General features: G+C 45.8%; 1 protein-coding gene across 2 annotated transcripts in view; it reads right to left on the bottom strand.

The window, feature by feature from the left end:
- CUNH10orf90 (chromosome unknown C10orf90 homolog) overlaps positions 1-17263 on the bottom strand; it is a 224596-nt gene extending 207333 nt beyond the window's left edge. For both annotated transcript variants that reach the window (XM_023729902.1, XM_004374931.1), the window contains exon 1: positions 17024-17263. In XM_023729902.1, the coding sequence (XP_023585670.1) occupies positions 17024-17263 (240 nt within the window). The remainder of the gene's footprint in view (positions 1-17023) is intronic.
- Positions 17264-20695: the final 3432 nt, after the last annotated feature.

The raw sequence follows: 20695 nt of genomic DNA on the forward strand, positions 1-20695 counted from the left end.
TGTGTTGTGTGGCATGTGTTGTGTGTATGGTGTGTGTGGGTGTGTATGGTGTGTGTTGTGGTATGGTGTGATGTGTATAATTGTTGTGTGTGTGTTGTGTGGCATGTGTAGTGTGTGTGTGGTGTGTGTGGGTGTGTAGAGTGTGTGTTGTGGTATGGTGTGATGTGTATAATTGTTGTGTGTGTGTTGTGTGGCATGTGTAGTGTGTGTTTGGTGTGTGTGGGTCCATATGGTGTGTGTTGTGGTATGGTGTGATGTGTACAGTATGTTACGTGTGTGTGTGGTGTGTGTGTTGTGGTGTCATGTGCTGTGTCTAGTGTGTTGTTTGTATCTCGTGTGGCGTGTGTCATGTGTGTGGTGCACGTCTGGTGTGGTGTCGTGTGGCATGTACAGTGCATTGTGTGTATGTTAAGTGTCATAGGTAGTGTGTGTGTGGTGGGTATGGGTGTGTGTTGTGCGTTGTCTGTGTGTGTAGAGGGGTAGGGAGGAGGTAGTGATGGCCCCTGAGCTTTATAGATTGAGCAAGCAGAACGGGGAAACTTCATACACCTGAGGAAAGAAGACAGGGAGAACATGATTGGAAATTTCCAGGCCTGCACAAAACCCTGCCTCCATTTTGTCTCCTTTGGATGCCTGCATAGTTCCACGGTTCACAGAGAAGAGACATTATGGATTGAATTGTGTCCCCCAAAAATGTGTATCAATTTGGCTAGGCCATGATTGCCAGTATTATGTGATTGTCCACCATTTTGTGATCTGATGTGATTTTCCAACGTGTTGTAAATCCGACCTCTATGATGTTAATGAGGCAGAATTAGAGGCAGTTATGTTAATGAGGCAGGACTCAATCTACAAGATTAGGTTGTATCTTGAGTCAATCTCTTTTGAGACACAAAGAGAGAAGCGACCAGAGAGACGGGGACCTAATGTCACCAAGAATGATGAGCCAGGAGGGGAGCACATCCTTTGGACTCAGAATCCCTAGGCTGAGAAGCTCCTAGACCAGGGGAAGATTGATGACAAAGATCTTCCCCTAGAACCGACAGAGAGAGAAAGCTTTCCCCTGGAGCTGGCACCCTGAATTCGGACTTCTAGCCTCCTAGACCGTGAGAGAATAAACTTCTCTTTGTTAAAGCCATCCACTTGCAGTACTAGAAAACTAAGACATTCCCTTTCTATTTATATCCCAAGAAGCCAAAGACTAAGGGCTGGATTTTTGGTTGGATCTCCTCTTCAGGATGATGGCAGACATGGGTGGAGTATCTGAAAGGACAGAAAGCCATCTCCTTTCAGCACCTGAATGCCTTCTCCTGTGGATTGGACCCCCTAGAGGGCAGCCAGCGAGGGGTAGATGGTTCCAGGTGGGACTGCTGTACGGTTAGCACAACCTCTCTTGGGGCTGATGTACACCCTCCATGGCTAATCTAGATGCACGATTGATCTTTGCCAACCTTCCATGTTTGTATTCAATCTCCTGAACTCTCTTCTGCAACAATAATTAATGTCAGACTGGTTTATGGATCCACAGTGTATTTTCTGTTTAACGCAACCCTGCACCTATAATAACTCAAAACTGACATTTATCAGTCTGCTGCGATTCCCTCTTCATGCTTCATCTCTTCGTGTTTACATCTGGTTTAACTTTTTCTCATCTAAAATAAATCAGCATGAAAAGCATTAGATTTTTCATTTAGATTCTCAATTGCTTTTTATTACCGAGATAATATCCCTTATCTGATTGCAAATGGGGGCATTGTTCCCTTGTTAGGATCTGAATGGAGACGCCTCAGTTCAATCTTTCTATCTTTCCTTGCTTCTCCTTCACTTTTGTTTTTAAAGCTGGTGTCGGATGGGGTTCTGATTTGAGAGTAAGACAAATCAGGAGGTAAGGAGGACATATTATTTCCACCATTGATCCTGGTTGTTTAATGAGAAGTGGTCTAGAAAGTCCACTCTTCATTTTCCCACCAGGTAACACCCAGACTCAGCCCCCAGTCTGTTTGCAGGTACAGATGACAGCAGCAATGTTGAAGCACTTGGCTGGAGATTTCTATGCAAACATCGGCCATTGGGGAGAGTAAATCCAAAATATGGGCATGTTAATTACCCAGTTACAAAGTCAAATTTGGCTGAACTATTTTGTATATCAAAGAGGTAGATTTCCCCTGACTCTTTAAGTATTCCTTTCAGCATGTTCTATTATGTTTCCTCTCATTTGATAAATGGAGAAAATATTTGAAGTTGTCAAGGATTTCATTTTACTTGGATTCACAATCAACGCCCATGGAAGCAGCAGTCAAGAAATCAAACAACACATTGCATTGGGCAAATCTGCAGCAGAAGCCCTCTTTAAAGTGTTAAAAAAGCAAAGATGACACTTTGAGGACTAAGGGGTACCTGACCCAAGCAATGGTGTTTTCAATTGCCTTATATGCATTTGAAAGTTGGACAATGAATAAGGAAGACCAAAGAAGAATTGATGCCTTTAAATTACAGTGTTGGCAAAGAATACTGAATATACCACAGACTTCCAGAAGAAAGAACAAATCTGTCTTGGAAGAAGTACGGCCAGAATACTGCTTAGAAGCAAGGATGGCGAGACTTCATGTCACATACTTTGGACATGTTATCAGGAGGGACCAGTCCCTGGAGAAGGACCTCATGCTTGGTAAAGCAGAGGGTCAGTGAAAAAGAGGAAGACGCTCAATGAGATGGACTGACACAGTGGCTGAAACAACAGGCTTTAAAATGCCAGAGGATAATTCTAGAAACTGAATCCATTTCTTGTACCACGAGGAAGCTCCTTCCCCCAGTAACTGTTTACTCTCACTGTCTACTTTCCCTCAGTTATAGTCCCGAACTGCTTGAAAAACTTCAAAACCAAATACACTAAAGTTACCCTGACTTTGGAGCACTCTGGGAAGTTCTGGGAAGTCAATCGCATGCTCAACCCTAAAACTTTTAACTCAACTACTGTTGCTGATCTTCTTTCAAAGAAATGGAGACATAAAAAAAAAAAAAAAAACCAGAAGGAAGGTATTCCTGTTCCCTGCCTCTTCTGTTTGCATGGAACTCCTCCCCAGGGCCTGTGGGAGAAAGGCCTTATTATCTTACACTGGTGGTTGCCTTTTGCAAATTTTTTGTTTTCCCCCAGACTGAAAGAACGCAATCTAAAAGGAGCCCTTTTTAGAGCTGACTTTTATACCTTCTCAAAATTAGAGGGAGTGATGACTTTTACTTATCAGAGTATAGCGGAATAGGGTCTGTGGTGGCTTTATAACAGAACAATAATAACAGCGACACTTTATGGAACACTTACCACATGCCAGGCACCGTGTTAAATGCTTCGGAGGCATTAAATGATCTCCATGGCCAATCTCTAAGGAAGGGACTACTATTAATCCCTTTCTGAAGGTAAGGAAACTGTATTTTCAATATTATGGCTAATAATAACATCAGTCATCATGTGACAACCAACCAACCATACTGAGCTCTTACTACGAGCCAAGCACTGCCCTCAGTCTTTTCATAGATCATCCTATTTAATTCCCACAACAATGCTAGATGAAGGTACTATTACTAACACCACTTTATGTATATGCCAATTGATGCTTGGAAAAGGTAAGAGTTTGTGCAAAGTCACAGCTAATAATAAGATTTCAAGTTTGCCTGAATCAGAGCCCAAGCCTTCTTCCCTCTGCTGCCCCAATATAGCATCCTTAATTTGATTAAGACGCTGGAAGTTGTCATCAAAATTTATCATGGTCACATAAGACTACGTACAATTATATGACTTTCCAAAACAGGCAAAATAATAGCGGTAGAAAGCAGATCAGCAGCCGCCGGAGGCAAGGCTGAGGGAGGGCACTGAGCACGAATAGCGCCAAGGAGATTTTGGGGTGGTGGAAACGTTCTACATCATGATTTTGGTGCTGGTTACATGCTTGTACGCGTTTGTCAAAACCAAATGAACTGTACACTTATAAAATGTATGAATATTAATGTATGTAAATTGTATCTTAATAAATTTGATATTTTTTGAAGTATCATGAATAAGCTTTAATTCAGCTTAGAGTTTCAATTCAAGAAACACACAGTTTGTGCACGAAATAAGACATGAACCATGACCTCGGGGACCTCACCCTCTAGTGGAAGAATCTATAGCTGAGCCTTGTTTGTGCGTTCATAGTTCACATTATATGAACACAAGTCAGCAGGGCCAGCTTCATGAGTGTGTCACTTGTGCAGAGGTACAGCACCCTACACTCAGAAGAGCCACATGCCTGGTTTAAAGCTCTGCGGTCACCATCTTGAGGTTCTTAACTTTATCTTTGAACCTGTGTTTTGCAAGTGAAGCTCGAAGGGAAAATGGAGACGGCACATGTGCAGAGGAGCTTCCTGCAGGGTGCCTAGCCTGTGCTTTTCCTTACCACCCACTCACCTAAAACACTCGCAGTGCCCGTGAGCACAGAATCGTGGTGGATGCGTGATGCGAAGGAGTTCAGTGAGACTCGAAGCAAGTCCAAGGTCAGCATGTTCTCTCTACAGCGAGTGAGAGGGCGGCTGAGAGCGGAGAGGCCTCGCTTTCCCTGGAACCAGACTTGCTTCCAGGGCAGAGAGCAGACAATGAATTTCTGAGCACAAATGACCAAGGGGCGCTATCATGTCCTTTCTTACAGTGTTGCTTTCTGGTATTAGCCAAGCACTTACGCTAAAAAGGATGACCTAGAAGGAACAGGAAAGATAAGGCAACCCGGAGGTCCTCTCCCTTTCAGTCCCTTCTTGCTCATCAGCACAGAGCGTGTTGGAAGAATATGCATGTCCCAAAGGGTGAAATACAAACAGATGAGCCGACTTTGGGCCGCATTCCCATCGCTCCAGTGAGTCAAAGTACACATACACACGCACAAGCTGCAAAATATAAATTGTGTGCTTTTGGTGATGCCACATGTAAGTTAAATACTTCTATATTTGTGTTTAAAATTGCCACTGTGCGATGTCAGGATGCACAGTAAGATTCATGGCAATAATTTAAAATTTAATTGCTCTTTACTTAGACTGGCGTTAAATAGAAAATAAAAACACTGGGACAAGTCAAGAGAGACCGTGGAAGAAAGGAAAATGTTACACGCGTTAGCGCCTTTACCAGCACTTTCCCTCTGCTGTTTTCACGAGGGGACCCACATTTTTATTTTGCGCTGGGCCAAGCCTGGTAAGCAATGGTGTATTGTGGAAGCGTTTCACGGAGAGTCTTGGTGCTTTTGTTCCCCGGGTGTCTGAGAGCCAGCGCAGTCGCGTACATGCACTGGTGGAACAAAGGCTTCCTTCCTGGCTATCAGATCAACAGTGAGGAGCCAACATGCAGATCCGAACACATGGCATCTCCCGCACACCCCCAGCCCCCTCTGCAAATATCCATCAGCTGAGACCCAGGCCCGTTCGCACACATGACCCAGCTTATCACCATTTGAGAGGCTGTTGACAAGACTACAGAGAGTACGAGGCAGCTAAGCCAAGTGCCGAGAAGCCAGCAGCGTCCAGAACTCATTAGTAAGGAGTTGTGCACATTTGTAGCTAAAATAATGGGTTTCGTGAACTTTCTGTAAATAGAGGGCTGGATCAGAGGCATCTGAGCCCTGATGCGGTCGAGTCCCTTGGGGGCCAATCCACTTGCTCCTGGCTGGAGGCTGCTTTACTGGGAAGTTGCTTCTCGTTTGCAGTACAAAATGGTAAGCAGTCTTTTGTCTACTCTGAGGAAATATTTCCCACATTTGTTTTCAGGCCTATTTGTTTCTGTGATGCATTTTTATTCCTGAATCCTGGTTATTTTCCAAGACACACATTTTTGGAGCTGCCTCAAAGTCCTTTCCAGATGGAGAAGGGATATAAATTAGACTCAGAGAGGATATTGAACATTTTGTCTATTTGGAATTTAGTTAACAAAAAGAATGGCAAAACAAGTGACCTCCATTTAGGAGCTTCACTTGGGCAAACTGGAGCTGATGTCTGTCTGTCTGTCTTTGTCTACCTGTCTGTTGGTCACAGAAAAATGAGTGAACATGTAAGGGAGTCTAATACAAGTATTGAATCAGAGGACGACCTCTTACATGCACCAAGTTGGTCAACCATCACCCACCCTGACTTCAGCTTTTCATCTAAAACACACTTCCTGTGCTTTCATGCGTGCATTCATACACGCATCCCACGAACGGTTATTAAAGTTGACCGAGCACTGGGGCACAGCTGTGAGCAAGAGCATTTCAGGGGCTCCTTTCCTTGTGGAGCTCCCAGACAGAGGCTCCAACTTATGTGCCTTCGTTTCCAAGGGGACTCTCCTTTTATTAATTTTTCCTGGTAGATCCCAATTTTAAAAGAAAGCGTGCGAGGCAACATTCTAAGATGGCCTCCAAAATTCTCAGCCCCTAGTATACATGCTTTGCATATTCTCTCCCCTTTGAATGTGAGCAGGACCTGTGACTACTACAGGCTAGCATTTCTATGATGATGCTGTTATGGCAAAAGGGTTTTGCTGGTGTAACTAACGTTGCTGGTCAGTTAGTTATTGGTGAGTTACTCAAAAGGTAGATTATCCCGGGTGGGGGCCACTGACCTAATCAGATAAGCCTTAAAAGAAGTTAGATTCGAAGAAGCAGTGAAAAATCAAACAATCATGTTGTGATCCTCCTGTGGAAGGGACCATGTGACAAGGGTCTGAGAATAGCCTCTGAGAGCTGATAGTGGGCCCTTCTGACAGTCACCAAGAAAATGGGGACTTCAGTCCTACAACCACAAGGAACTACATTCTACCAACAACCAGAAAGCTTGGAAGAGAACCCCAACCATCAGATGAGACTGCAGCCCCAGCTGACACCTTGGTTCAGCCTGGAGAGGCCCTAAGCAGAGGATCCAGCTAACTCACACCCAGACTTCTGACCTATAAAACTGTGAAATAATAAATACGTGCTGTTTTAAGCTGCTAAGTTTGTGATAGTTTGCTACACATCAATAGGACACTAATACAGATGGTGTCTACCAAATTGTTTTTCCTTTTTCTATTTATCTGTGATCCAACACTAAACTGAAATAACCCAATTCATAAGGAAAGTAACTGACTGTTTTAGTGAACTTTATACAATGATCATGAAGAAACCAACATTCTCGCTTGGACTCAAGAACGCCCATTGAAACCTGTGAACTACCATGTTGGGAAACAGTCAAATGTATAGTATTTAACATAGCATAGGACAACCTTGATCATCTAGCCTCTTTTATATACATGTTTGACAAGCAATGTTGTTCATATGTTTCATCAAACTTCAGCCATGATTTCTTTAAATCTTTTTTCTACCCCCATCCTACCACTCCTTCAGAGACTCTACTTATACATGTGTTGAACCTCTTGATAATTGTCCTGCAGGTCACAGAGGCTTTGTCCTCTTTTTTTCTTTTTTTTCAGTCTTTTTTTCTCTCAGGAATTCAGTTTGGATGGTTTCCTTTGCTGTCTTCAGGTTCAAGTTCACTAATCTTTTCTTCTGCAGCATTCAATCTGCTGTTAATCTCATCTAGTAAAATTTTCATCTCAAATATTATATTTTTTCTAGTCTAGATATCCCATTTAGTTTTCGTTTTCTATCTTCCATGTATCTCCTCATTATGTTATGGTTTCCCTTACATCTTTGAATTTAAAGGAAAATTAATAAATTTATAATATCTGCTTTAAAGTCCTTGCTTGCTAATTCCATCATCTCTGTCATTTCTAGGCCTGTTTCTATTAACTGGTATTTCTCCTCATTATGAGTCACATTTTCCTGCTTCTTTGCATGTCTTGTAATTTTTTTAATTGATATAAAATTCATAAAACTCATCATTTTAAAGTATCCAATTCAATGGTTTTTAGTATATTCACAAGGTTGTACAACCATCACCACTATCTAACTCCAGAATATTTTCATCACCCCCAATACAAATCCCATACCCATTGTGAGTCATTCCCTATACCCCCACCCCCATCCTCTTGGAACCACTTACCTACTTTTATATAGGTTTATGTATTCTGGAATAAACGGAATGATACATTATGTGGCCTTTTGTGTCTGGCTTCTTTTACTTAGCGTAATGTTTTGTCCAGTAATTTTTTTATTGGATATCAGACATTGTGAATTTTATACTATTTATTCCTTGTTATATTTTGTTGTAGTCTGCTAACGAGTGTTGAACTTTGCTCCGGCAGGCAGTTGAGCTACTTGTGGAGCAGCTTTATTATTTTAAGAATTGTTTTTATGCCTGTTAAACCAAAAAAACAAACCCATTGCTGTCGAGTCAATTCCGACTCACAGTGACCCTACAGGACTGCGTAGAAGTGCCCCATAGAGTTTCCAAGGAGTGGTTGGTAGATTTGAACTGCTGACCTTTTGGTTAGCAGCCAAGCTCTTAACCACTGTACCACCAAGTCTCCTTAAGCTTGTTAGAGGATGGATATACATACAGTAGCCTTTAACTCTAGGGATAATTTAGCCACACTAGCAAGGTGTGACCCTTCTGGGGTCTCTACTGAATGCTCCCTATTTTCACTGAGATCCCTCTCCTCTGGCTGGTGGGGAACTTGGATGATCCAAGGCCCTGAGCGAGTTCTGAGAATTGTTTTTCTTACAGTTCCCCAGTAACTGTTCTTTTCTTGGAAGTTGTTATTTGTCCAGCCTCACAGTGTATTACTCTACACAGCACAGATTGGTTTTCAGCCAAAGACTCAAGGGGACCTTATGCAGATTTCTGGAGCTCTTTCTTTGCCGAGCTCCCTCCTATTAGGAACTGTGTCCTGAAAATTCTAGCTGGCTTGGTTTTTCTGATGCCAACCCTCTATCCTCAGATCAGAGAAACTACTGAGTTCTATTTAGATTCTCCCTTCTGTGCCAAATCCAGAAATTGCCTTTCCTTCTGCCTAAGATGCCTTCCCCTACACTGCTCTTTGCCCCACATTCTCACTGCCCCCCACAATCTTCCATGAAGAAGATGCCCAAATGTCTCCTTCTCTGTGTAATCTTCCTAAGTTCTCTGGATCCACTGCTCTGTGTAGATACCTGCAGTATGATGGATCACTTTCATGTGGTCTTTCTCACCATGGTCTTGTAACTCCCACCCAGGTGACTGGGCAGGAGAAGGTAATTGTGATGGTAACTGTGCTGATATGGTAATTGTGGTCCACCAAAGGGATAGTCAGTTTTTGCCATCCTTCTGGGCTTGAGGTGAGCTATCCCAGAGGCGGGAGAGAGAAGATACCACCACCACCAAGGAAGGAGAGACTGGCAGGAAAAACCAGCAGGACATGGCATGGTGGGTTTCCTCGCCCATGGATCGAGAAAGCTGAGTGCCTTTGGGTAGAAACCGAGGGCCAAGAAGAGGCGTGCCTGTGAGCACAGCTGGGAAGAGGCTGTCCTGATGGAAGAACTATATCCTTGAGTGTCCATGAGCCAGTACTGTAACCTGCTACTTCCCTAATAAACCCCATAACCATGAATATGATCTGTGAGTTCTGTATGGCCATTGCAATGAATTATTGAGCCTAGCAGAGGAGTAGAGAGTACTGTGGGAGGGACAGTTGGTGTCAGAATTGGTAAAGATGTCAGAGAAAGGAGGCATGCCTGACCTCTGCCTCATGGGAATCAGCCTTGGGCTGTTGATCTTGATTCTTCTTCCCTCTGATAAAGTTAGAGGAGGCCAGACATCAACCCCATGCTGTTTTTACAATGCCTCAGCCTGGCACTCATCGGAATAGCTGCCTCTCCCACCAGATGATGATCAGAGGGCAAGAACCCTGCCTTACTGGCCTCTGTGTCCCCAAAACTAGTACAGTTCCTACACACATAGTAGGTCCTTGATATGTATATTTTTTTTGAATAAACAAACCAGCCCAAGTGGAGAAGCAGTTTCTTCTTTAATCCATCTGCTCCATTAGAGGAGTAAAAGATCACGGGACAGAAAAACCCGAGGCTGGTGAGGGCACATGTGGGACCTAAGAAGTGGAGAAAGTGCTTAGTGAAAAAGCCACGGGAAGGAAAGTTGCCTAAAGCAGAGGAAAGAGAAAGGGGTTGGAGGGCCTCTATAACTGCCTCTTACACTGGATTCTGGTTTAGGTGATGGTCTCCATGGTTTCCTCCTGGTTCCCAGCTGTTGCTCTCAGAAGATACGCTGTCCCCGCCCCCTTGTCCTCAATGCCACAGAAGAAGCACACACCTCAGAACAGGGGTGGAATCCTTCTTCTGCCCCTCCTAACTGTGTCACTCTGCAGCCTGCATCATCTTTCTGGGCCTCACAGAATTTACGCTTTGGAAAAATAGGGCCAATGAGCCTCACACAGCTGTGAGGAGGATCAATGGGGCAATTCAGGGATCAGCCAACACCAGTCTCCATTGTCGTTCTCTGCCTCCCAGCACTGCTTGCACACAGTGGTCCAGCCCTGGCCACACCCATCTCTGGCTCATGCCTGCCCCGCTCCTGTGCCCTTCATACACCAGCATTCTTAACAAGGGGATTTCACGTTAGCTTCTTCATCATTTTCTCCTGGGTTCATGTGGCTGGAAAATATTGGCCTGGAACTTCCACAGCAGGGTTTCAGTCCTGAGTTCTCCTGAGGACTCTAATGTACGCTAAAGTTTAAGAGCCACCCAATCCTATTTAGATCCTTGTGGATGTTCTAAAGGAGTACCCAACTTCCATGAGAAATGCCCTTTTAATGCTTCCTGCCCTAAGCCTGGCTTTATCGTGAAGGAAGCAGACATGTATCAACTCATATTCTCAAGACTCTCTTGTCAAAGATGGAATTTGCACCTGACCACAGAAGAGGGTGGGCTCTGAGTGGAAACCCGTACACTCAACTCATGGCCAGTTGATGACTAACCATTGAGTTGTTTGTATATGGGGTTATCCCAAGCCAAGACTACAGATCACAGCCCATGTCACCCAACACCATCAGTGTGAGGAAGTAGGGAAAGTGAGTATTTTGTCCCAATTTAAACAGGAGTGTTTGCAGAACGGCAGCATCCATCCAGCACTGATCACAACTAGCCTGGGCCTAGGGGCCATGTCTTCCTGAAATGGCTTGTGGCAGGCTTGGAACGGCAGAAATATGCATATTGGAAGTTGAACAATGACAACTCACTTTTATGGAGCGCTGCCTCCATGCCAGGTCCTAGGTCAAGCCTTTTACATGGAATGTCTCCTTTAATCCTCCCAGCAACCGTGAAAGGGTTACTATCATTGTGCTTATAGAGCCAGATGAGGAAACTGAGAATCAGAGAGGTCAAGGCTTTGAACCCCGAGGGTTTCTATCTAGTGCCCTCTCTCTTAACCGTGCTACCACCTCTCCAGTAGCACCTCCTCCGACCCCTCAGTTGTGCTGAAATATGGACATCGTCCGCCCTAGCAATTCCCAATTCCCCGGTACCAGTTGGCCAAAATGATGTCGGCTACATCTCATCAGTCGTAGCTGCAAATGCCCTGGATCTAGTGGTATCTCACCTACAACAAAACACTGCATGGCAGTTACACTGGAGAACTCATCACTCCACATGCCTCCAGGTGCAACAGAACTAATTTCAGAAGCGGACAGCCACCTCTGACCCCTTGCCAACTCTTTAGGACCTTGCCATCTGACAGCAGTCTCCCAGTGGTAGGAGCAGGGCGAAGCTCATCTATTCCCAGCCTGGGGAGTGACAGGAAGAACATGGTGAGGGACATCAGTGAGACCCAAAGGTGGTCATTCCATTTCCCTTTCATTTCTTGGATTTCCCCCTTCCTGTGCTTGGACAGAGGCTGCCAGCCATTGTCACTGGAAGCTTTGTGGCTGAGGTTCCCAGAGATGCATCAAGTACACCCCCAGAACAGCAGGCAGGTTCTCAGGATGAGATAGAAGTTACCGATCTGTTCATGGAGAAGCAAAGCTAACTAAAATGTTTATTATCCTTTGTAAATCAGCCTCTTCTCAACCCTCCTCACTCTGGGTCGGGGAGAGGGTTCAATGCCTTCACTGCAGCCAGGGTTACCATATCCAGGCAAAAACATTGCTTGGAAGCCAGGACTTCAAGAAGAAAAGAGACTCTGAAGACTTTGATCTGACAAAATCTCTTCAGTTTGGTTTGGAAAGAGGTAGAAATTGTTCTGCACCTTTTAATAACTGTGAGAAGAAAGGGAATGTTTGTTTTCCTCTTGTTTGATCTCAGTGACCTCTTTATTCCCTGAATAAAGTTCTCTTGAAGTCCGAGCACTTAAAACTTGAGTGCTTTATTTCACAAGACCTAGGGACTCACCTCAACCACTTGAAAACAGTCGTCAACCCTGGTGGAACATCAAAACTACCCGGGGAGACTTCCGCTTCTGGCCGTGAGGAGTAACAGAGGTCAGATTGACCTGCTGGCCTTAAACCACTAGGAAACCAGGCAAAAGGTGGGAAACAACGGCTTCCAGATACTGGAAACAGGAAACGCAGGAGTGTGATCCCTGAGAGGGGAACAGGTGGGCTGAGCCTACAATTGTCCCTGCCCGAAGGGGTTTCCAGGTTGCAGCTTAGAAAGGGAAAACTTAACGGAGCCCAAGGGCTCACGGCATTGAAGAGTCAGAGATCAAGATCCAGAGAGGGGAAGGCAGCTAGAGTTTGTGGGGCCTAATATTGAAGAGGAAGGGACTGCAAAGAAAGCAAGCCCTGGCAACCTGCAGAGGGTCTCCTCAATTCTTTGGCTGAATGCTGATCTGCACGTGCTTGAGTGGAAACTACCAAAACCAGGAAAAGAACTAGCAGAAGGCAGCAGGCCTGGCAACTGCCAGACTCCCCGCGGGCCTGTGTGGGAAGATCTTGTCCCACGTGGGACATCAGGTAGAGTCCGCAGAAGGGTCGGGTCTTAAGAGTGAGGCTAAATTATCCCTAAACCAGGATTTCTCAGCCTCCACGCGACCGACATGTTGGGATGGATAAATTCTTTGCTGTGGGGAGGCTATACTTGCATCGTAGAATGTTTCGCACCCCTGGCCTCTACCTACGAGATGCCAGTAACATCTCTCCCCAAGTTGTCACAACCAGATATTGCCCGATGGGAGGGCAAAATCACTCCAACTTGGGAACCACTACCCTAGACTAAATCCACTTTGACCTGCCCTAACAAATCTTCAAGGCAAGCCTTGAAAGGATTAAACTGTTTTCTAGAGATTTAGCTTCATGCCAGAACTAAGTCCAATATCTTTAAAGGAATACAGTGAAATCAAACACCCCCAAAAATGTAAAATTCACCATATCCACAATTTATTTTTAAAATTACCAGATATGCAAAACCCACTGCCGTCGAGTTTGAGTCCGACTCATAGCGACCTTACAGGACAGCGTAGAACTGCCCCATCAAGGCTGTAATCTTTATAGAGGCAGACTGCCACATCTTTCTCCTGCGGAACGGCTGGTGGGTTTGAACTGCTGACCTTTCAGTTAGTTGCCAAGAGCTTTAATCACTGTGCCACCAGGGCTACTTACCAGATATGCAAAGAAGCTGGAAAATACACCCTTTAACCAGGAGAAAAATCAGTTAGTAGAAACAGTACAGAAACAAGAGATGGTGATGAAATTAGCAGGCAAGGACCTTAAACCAGCTACTATAAACGTACTCCGTATGCTCTCGAAGGAAGAGGAAGACATGAGCGTGAAGAGGTAGAACTGGAAGATAGAGAAGAAAATCACCTGCAAAGTGTTTTTTGGCTTTTTTGTTTGTTTATTGCGGATGCCTTGGCACTGCTCTGGGCTCACGGAGTCAGGATGGCCTTGGCTGGACCACAGGTACACGTCGTTTTTAAAAATTCACCTATGATTCTTATATGCAGCCAGAATTGAGCACCACTGGCCAAATCCAAAAGTAAATTAATAAATAAGGATGAGTAGGAAGGGGCGATGGAAATGGAGGTTTTGAAAAACACTGAGAGGCATGGCCAAATGATGATCACCAAATACTTTCCCCGGCTCATGGGATGATTAAACACGTTAGAAGCTGTCACACACAGAAGACCGATGGGCGAGCCCTGCCTCGCTGCCCCAGCCCCTGCACGTCATCAGAAAGGTCTCGATGATCAGTGAGGAGATGCCCACTCACATTCAGAATCCAGGAGGTGCGAGCACATCGCTGAGTTCTACATGGTCTCCCTAACACTGGCTCAACGCTGCTTCACAGGGAGTCTGGGATCACGCCCGTGATTGCAATGTTGATGGTGGTCAGAACTCAAGTACCAACATGTGCCATTGCCTGACTATGGCTATTCCGATGTCTGAAATCTATCAACTATTTATGCAAGCGTCGGGGGCGGGGGGGGGAGCGCCCTTAACCACTGTGTTTGTAATAGTTTGGGGCACTTTGGAGTCAACAGGAATCAAAGGTTTTGCAAATACAAAGACAAGGCTTTTCAGCCACCTTGCCACCATCTGCTTCTGATCCTAGCTACCAGTCAGCAGAACCAGTTCAGGATCCTGTTCTCCACTAAAAGGCAGTTTAAGTAAGGGAGCGAGTGTGGCTGGGCTGTCCCTGGGTGGACTTATGCTGGGTTACTGCTTGTTGCAGGTGAGAGGCAGCTTCTCCAAACACTAAATAGCCACAAGCCGAAGATCACAGTTTAGCTAAATCACAGAGTGTAGGCCTTAAACACAACACAAGCAGATGTGCAGCTCCTCATGGGAAGGAACACACTTTGGAGAAACCACCAGTACCTTTCATCTAGCACCTTTGTGCATGGAGCCTTCACCCAGTGACCCTGCTCATTTTTCACCCCATCGGGTACTTCACAGTAAAAGCCCAGGGCAAGTTAACAGCGGGCGGCCTCGGAGCTGACGAGAGAGGGCTCATGGGCCGAGTCCACTGGCAGGACCCAGGGGCTGTTAACTGGGCTTGATCCCCACTTCAGCTTGGGAAATTGAGCGAGGAAGTGTCCTTCTTCCTGATTTCCTAATCTAAAAGGTGCTGACATTCTCCCGTGGGAATCATCTGAAGAACAGTTCAATGGATGTGGAATATTTTAAATTCTGAACTGTTTCCTACTAGAAGTCAAGAGCAGAGCTCAGACGTCAGCGGTGAGGGAGGTGCAGATGCTATCTGATAGTTTGCAAACCCTGCCTGGTCCACTGTCACAAGAGCCGCAGACACAGACTCCCCTGGTTACTGGGGCAGGGGTCTGCTCCCCAGGGGTCTAGAAGGCAGGCGGCGGGTTCCAGAAGAGCACCAAGCTTAGACTCAGACTCATTTCAACATAAGACGTTCGACTCCGGGTTAAGTTCAAGCAGCAAACACACAACCTCAGTTGTTGGCTGTAACTGCTGGTGGGGGTTGGGCCACATGCACACAAAAAAGCTTGTGGTTGTGACTGACTGTATATTTGAAGTTTTTTATAATGCCCTGCTAAGACACGCTTTTTTCACTTTGTTATCTTCAGTCTGGCCATAGAAATACACGAAGTTTTATGTGGGAAAAACAAACCAACCAATCTGGGAATGCAAGAGTCGCTGTGCACCACGCAGGGTTTAACATGGAGCCGTGATGACTTTTGTAAAATATGAGATAATATAATTCAACAAGTTTTTCTCTCTCTGGAGGACTAAAAAATAACCTCAATGAAAATTAAGCAATGATAAAATTCTGTCCCCATCTGATTAATTACTTGTGAATAACATCTCTGGTTTCTTTCAATTATATTCTAATTGCACACCTTTTGCTCTGGCTGATTTGGCAATGAAGTAAGGAACAACGGTTACTGAATTTAATTAACACCATTACTTCTGAGGCCTTTACTTCTCAGTTGTGGACATGGAAATTCAAAATCCCAGGGCTGAAACTGGGAGAAGGCAGCCTTGAACCCTGCAGAACCTGTTCCTTTCACATCCTGATGTGTCCTAATGCCCAGTGCGGGAACAAAAGATGTGGAATATCTGCCAGCACCCACTGGAAGACTTTGGGAATAACAGCATCGGAAGGTTGCCAGTTTATAAAGCATTAGCAATCTGTGTGTTACATGTATTAAAAGGGATGGGGAGGCGAGCTCTATGGGAGTCTGCTACAGTGCTGCTCATAGTCATTCTGCATACAGTAAAGAGTGTTAGGGTTTCACGAGTGTTTACTTTCCGGAAGATAACTGCGTGTGGCTTGTACTAGCTGGGGAAGACAAATATTTCTCAGAATAATGTGTTTATCTCACTTTGACATTTTAAATCTCTGAAGTTCTCCCTGTTTTCACAAAATAGCTTCTGCTTAAAAACTAGTGCTCACCCTCAAATGAACAAGACCATTCTCATTGGCCTAATTTAATTGCTCTGTTTTAACTCCATCAGGAAAAGTCACGTATATTCTGGAAACAAACAGGAATTGGTTTTTGCAGACAGAGGACTGCAAACTTACAGAGCTGAGAAAGTTAACTCACAGAAATGTAATGCAGTCTCTATAAGTGGACATAAATTATCCAAGCCAGTAGTCCTGTGAGTGAAGATGTGTGTCTTGTGTAAATAGCATTTACCTAATATGCCCCCAAGGAGCCCTGGTGGCCCAGTGGTTAAGTGCTCAGCTGCTAACCGAAAGATCAGGGGTTCAAATGCATCAGCCACTCCTTGGGAGAAAGATGTGGCAGTCTGCTTCCACAAAGATTACAGCCTTGGTTTGAATGAGAAATTAATTTGCTCTGTAAACTTTCACCTAAAGCACAATTAAAAAAAAAAAAGATTACAGCCTTGGAAACCCTGTGGGGCAGTTCTACTCTGTCCTATAGGGTCGCTAGGAGTCGGAATCAGCTCAACGGCAACGGGTTTGGTTTGGGTTAATACGCACCCACGCATTTCAAGAGCTAAAATAAATTAAGAGATGAAAAAGTCGTTTCCAAATCCCTTGGGAAAAGCTATCAGCAGATGTGATTAATTTATCAGACCAGAGAGAACACCTGAGCTGCCTGGTCTGGCGAGCAGCGCCTCCATTTCTCTCTGAGTCAGGTGCACCTGCAGCTCCCCGCCAACCTTTGACCGTACCTCGTATCTGCCGGCCGTCTGCTCCTCCGTCTTCAGACCTGGGCACATGCGGATCATACACACTTTAGCTCTTCTCGGGGAGGGAAACCAGTTACTCTTCACAAAATCCATGACCATCACATGGCTTTTCAACTCTGTACTAAATGTTTTTATCTGAAAAGTCTGATGTGCCGGAGTATCCACATGGCAGGCAGCAAACCCCTTCTGATGGGTTTTAGTAGGAATTCCAGAGTGCCGCATGATACTCGGAATCTTGTGACTCCAGCTCACAAGCCCGGCAAACACAATTTTCTTTGTTCAGACCAGGTATTGAGTGCGGCAGGAGGGACTTGGGAGCCGCCCCAGCGCAGACCTCTGCCAGCGTTTTCCACTCCAGAGCTGGGTGTCCCAAACTCTTGGTTACAATACGTAAGGAATGTGGACGTGCAAACTTCATGGGTGACTTCTAGGTGCCACAAAAACACTCCTTCTGCTGTTGTCCGTCCATCTCCAGCGCTCACCCTGTGCTCTCGGATAACTGGATGTCTGTCTTCTCTGGTTTCAAAGAAACGCTTCTCTTTCTCGCCGCGTTCAAGTTCTGAATGCCAAATTCACCCAGTTACAGCAAGGTTCAATATGTTTTTCAGTCTCTGGCCCCTCAAACCCAACTAAATTATTTACAGGGCTCTGTACAAAGGAACCAAGAGTGATAATTGCTGTTTTGTAGAATTCCTGCTTGCCAGGAGGAAAGGAACAAGCGCAGACTGCCTACCGACACAAACAGTGTCCTGAGTCCTGGGGAAGATAAGACACGCATTCCAGCGAACGTGAGACCTCCCGGCACAGAAGCAGCCAGACTGCAAGTGAGCGTTAGAAAAGCAGCGCTCTGTTAGGAAGCCCTGTGTGTCATGGGGGAAAACAGTGCATTGACTGAGGGCAGGGCCCCAAGCCCAGCTCCACCACGCCAAGTCGCCTCTCCATGTTGAGCCTCAGTTTCCCCATGAGAAGAACTGGAATGATCATACCCTACCTGCCACTTCGCAGGGTGATTGTGAGGACCAAGGGGCCCAAATACTGACGAAATAGCAGCACGGGGCAATGTCATATAAGGCATCACTTTCAAAGCATAGTTGCATGTTTTCTGCCCAAATTCCTTTGTGCAGGGCTGTCTCTGTACACGCAGTCTATGAAGTAGTGGAGAGGTACGTGATGCTGAAAATTAATGGATTCCACATTTCAAACCATTTAGAAACGCAAATGTATGATACACTCTCCACTGTTACATTTCCTGATTTGGTATCATTTTTATTAAGCCAGTAATTTGTGGTGAAAACTACAAGTCTTGGCTCGAGGGAGGAAGCAGATGACAAGCACCGTGGCTGTGTTCTAAGTCCAGACACGGGCTTGTCTCCTCAAGTTACTTCTCTTGGCCTTTGGCAATGACGTCCCCTTGAATAATTCACCCCCCCCCCCACAGTGACGCTCTGGAAGCCTACAATGAAGAAGTGATTCGATTCTCAGTGTCTTTCCTACAGTCTTAGGTCCCAGACCAGACCTGCCCCTCCCTCCTGCAAGGGGGGTGGAATGCTAAACTCCCACCTTCAGAGGCAACATAAATGTTGAAGCTGAGAATTAAAACAAAGCAGGGGTTGGAAAGCCTTCACAGATAATTTAGGCCAACGTTCTCATTCGAGTGTTAAGAAAACAGACCCACAGAGATATAATGTCTGCCCAAGAACACACAGTGGGTTGGAGTTAATGGTAGTTCTCAAACGCACATTCCTTAAACAGAACGCCACCCAGTTCTACCTGTGGTTTTCCCAAGGATGTCAGTGACAATGTCAAGACCCAACTGATGGCCACCATGGTTCCCCAGAAATGCCAACACAACAGAGATGCAAGCCTGAGAGGCAAACGTGGATACTCTCTCTGTGAGCTCCGCCACAAACCTCTAGCTTAGGTTTTGAAGACCCAACATAAAGAGAGTCAGGAAAGAAATTCTGGCAATAAAGAAATAAAAATCAAACAAATACATCAAAGAAAGAGAATATCTGCTCCACTGCCTGCATCTAGCCCTGGGCAGGCCCTCCTCAGGAAAGGTGAAGAGGAACCCGTGCATCCAAATAAAGCCTTTCTTGTCCCAGAAGTTGGGGTGGGGGCCCACATCCTGCCACCCAGCCTTGGAACCAGTGCTCCTCACTCACAGCAGGGCCACAGGTCTCCACTGAGGGGCACGCAACCACCTCTGTCCAGTTGTGTGCGGCCCTGCAGCACAGGTCTCCAGGTCAGCCCCCCTCGGGTTGCTCTGGAAACTACGGTGTTGGCTGTGCAGCCTTGGGCACATGGCAAACCTACCATTGCCTCAGTTTCCCCATCTGTTTAATAAGATAGCAGTAATGCCTACCTCGCTGGGCTGCTGGGAAGACTGAGAGGGTTGGTACAAGGGCTTGGGACAGAGCCTGACACCAGGTATACGCTCCATAAGTGCTACGTCATCATCCCCAAAGACTTTAAAACAGTAAGTCGGCAGACACATTATTAAATAATAAAGGAGGCAGATTGCTAAGGAGAAACAAGAACTGAACTGGAAGTCAGAGGGCCTGAAACCAGGACGCCCTCAGCCATTAGCAGACTGGGGGAGGTTACCAGCCTTGACTTTCTCACACGCAAAACAGAGAGGGCGTCCGCCTGAGGAGACTGTTGTGAAAATTGTGTTAGGTAGTTAGCGCGTGTGAAACTGCTGTATAAAGTGTATAGTTTTTAAATTATTCAGATATAGTTTTTTAATGCCTGGTGCCAACAAATACAGTGGAAGGAGGAAGTGCCAGGCCCAGACTGAGCTACGTCAGTCATGCTGACGGCCACAGGAATGGCGTCAGGCAGTGTGACGTATCTAATCAGCCTTATTGCTCAGGGACGCGGAACACATTTTGTCTGCCCAGAGCCCTGTTCTTCTGGGAACTCCCCACCATCACCCCAAACTCACCTATATGGTTCCCATACAGCTGTCCTGTTCCACAAGAACTCCTTGTCCCTGACCTCACTGATCCCCTGGGCTGGACCCCCAGCCCAAATGGGCCAGTCAGAATCCTTCCCAGAGGACCCTAATACGGGACCCCAGGTGACTGGTTCTCGGGTGGGCCCCTGCCCCAAATGGGCCAGTCAGAATCCATCCCAAAACCCATTGCCATAAAGTCCATTCCGACTCACAGCAACCCTACAGGACAGAGTATAACTGCCCCATGGGGTTTCCAAGGCTGTAAGTCTTTGCGGAAGCAGACTGCCACATCTTTCTCCCCTGGAGTGGCTGGTGGGTTTAAACCACAGACCTTTTGATTAGCAGCCAAGTGCTTAACCACTGTGCCACCAGGGTTCCTCAGAATCCATCCCAGAGGATCCTAATATGGGCTTTCAGTTGATTTGCCCTGGGGGTGGGCACCAACCAAAATGGGCCCAGACTCCATTCTGGAGAACCTTAATAAGGAGGCCCCAGTTGATTGGTTCTGAGGTGGGCACCTGGCCCAAATGGGCCAATTGGAGTGTATCCTAGGAAATCTTGGTCCTGGAACCAAGCAAGAGGGGGTGGCTGGGTGAGTTGGAGCACTCAGGCACTGCTGGTGGCTCTGTTCCCTGCACTAGGTTGGAAGCTGTCACAGAGAGAGGCCGAGGCCAGAAAAGGGAGAGCCTGATGGT

Source organism: Trichechus manatus, unplaced genomic scaffold (genome assembly GCF_000243295.1).
Source record: "Trichechus manatus latirostris isolate Lorelei unplaced genomic scaffold, TriManLat1.0 scaffold00031, whole genome shotgun sequence".
NCBI classification, from domain to species: Eukaryota; Metazoa; Chordata; class Mammalia; order Sirenia; family Trichechidae; genus Trichechus; species Trichechus manatus.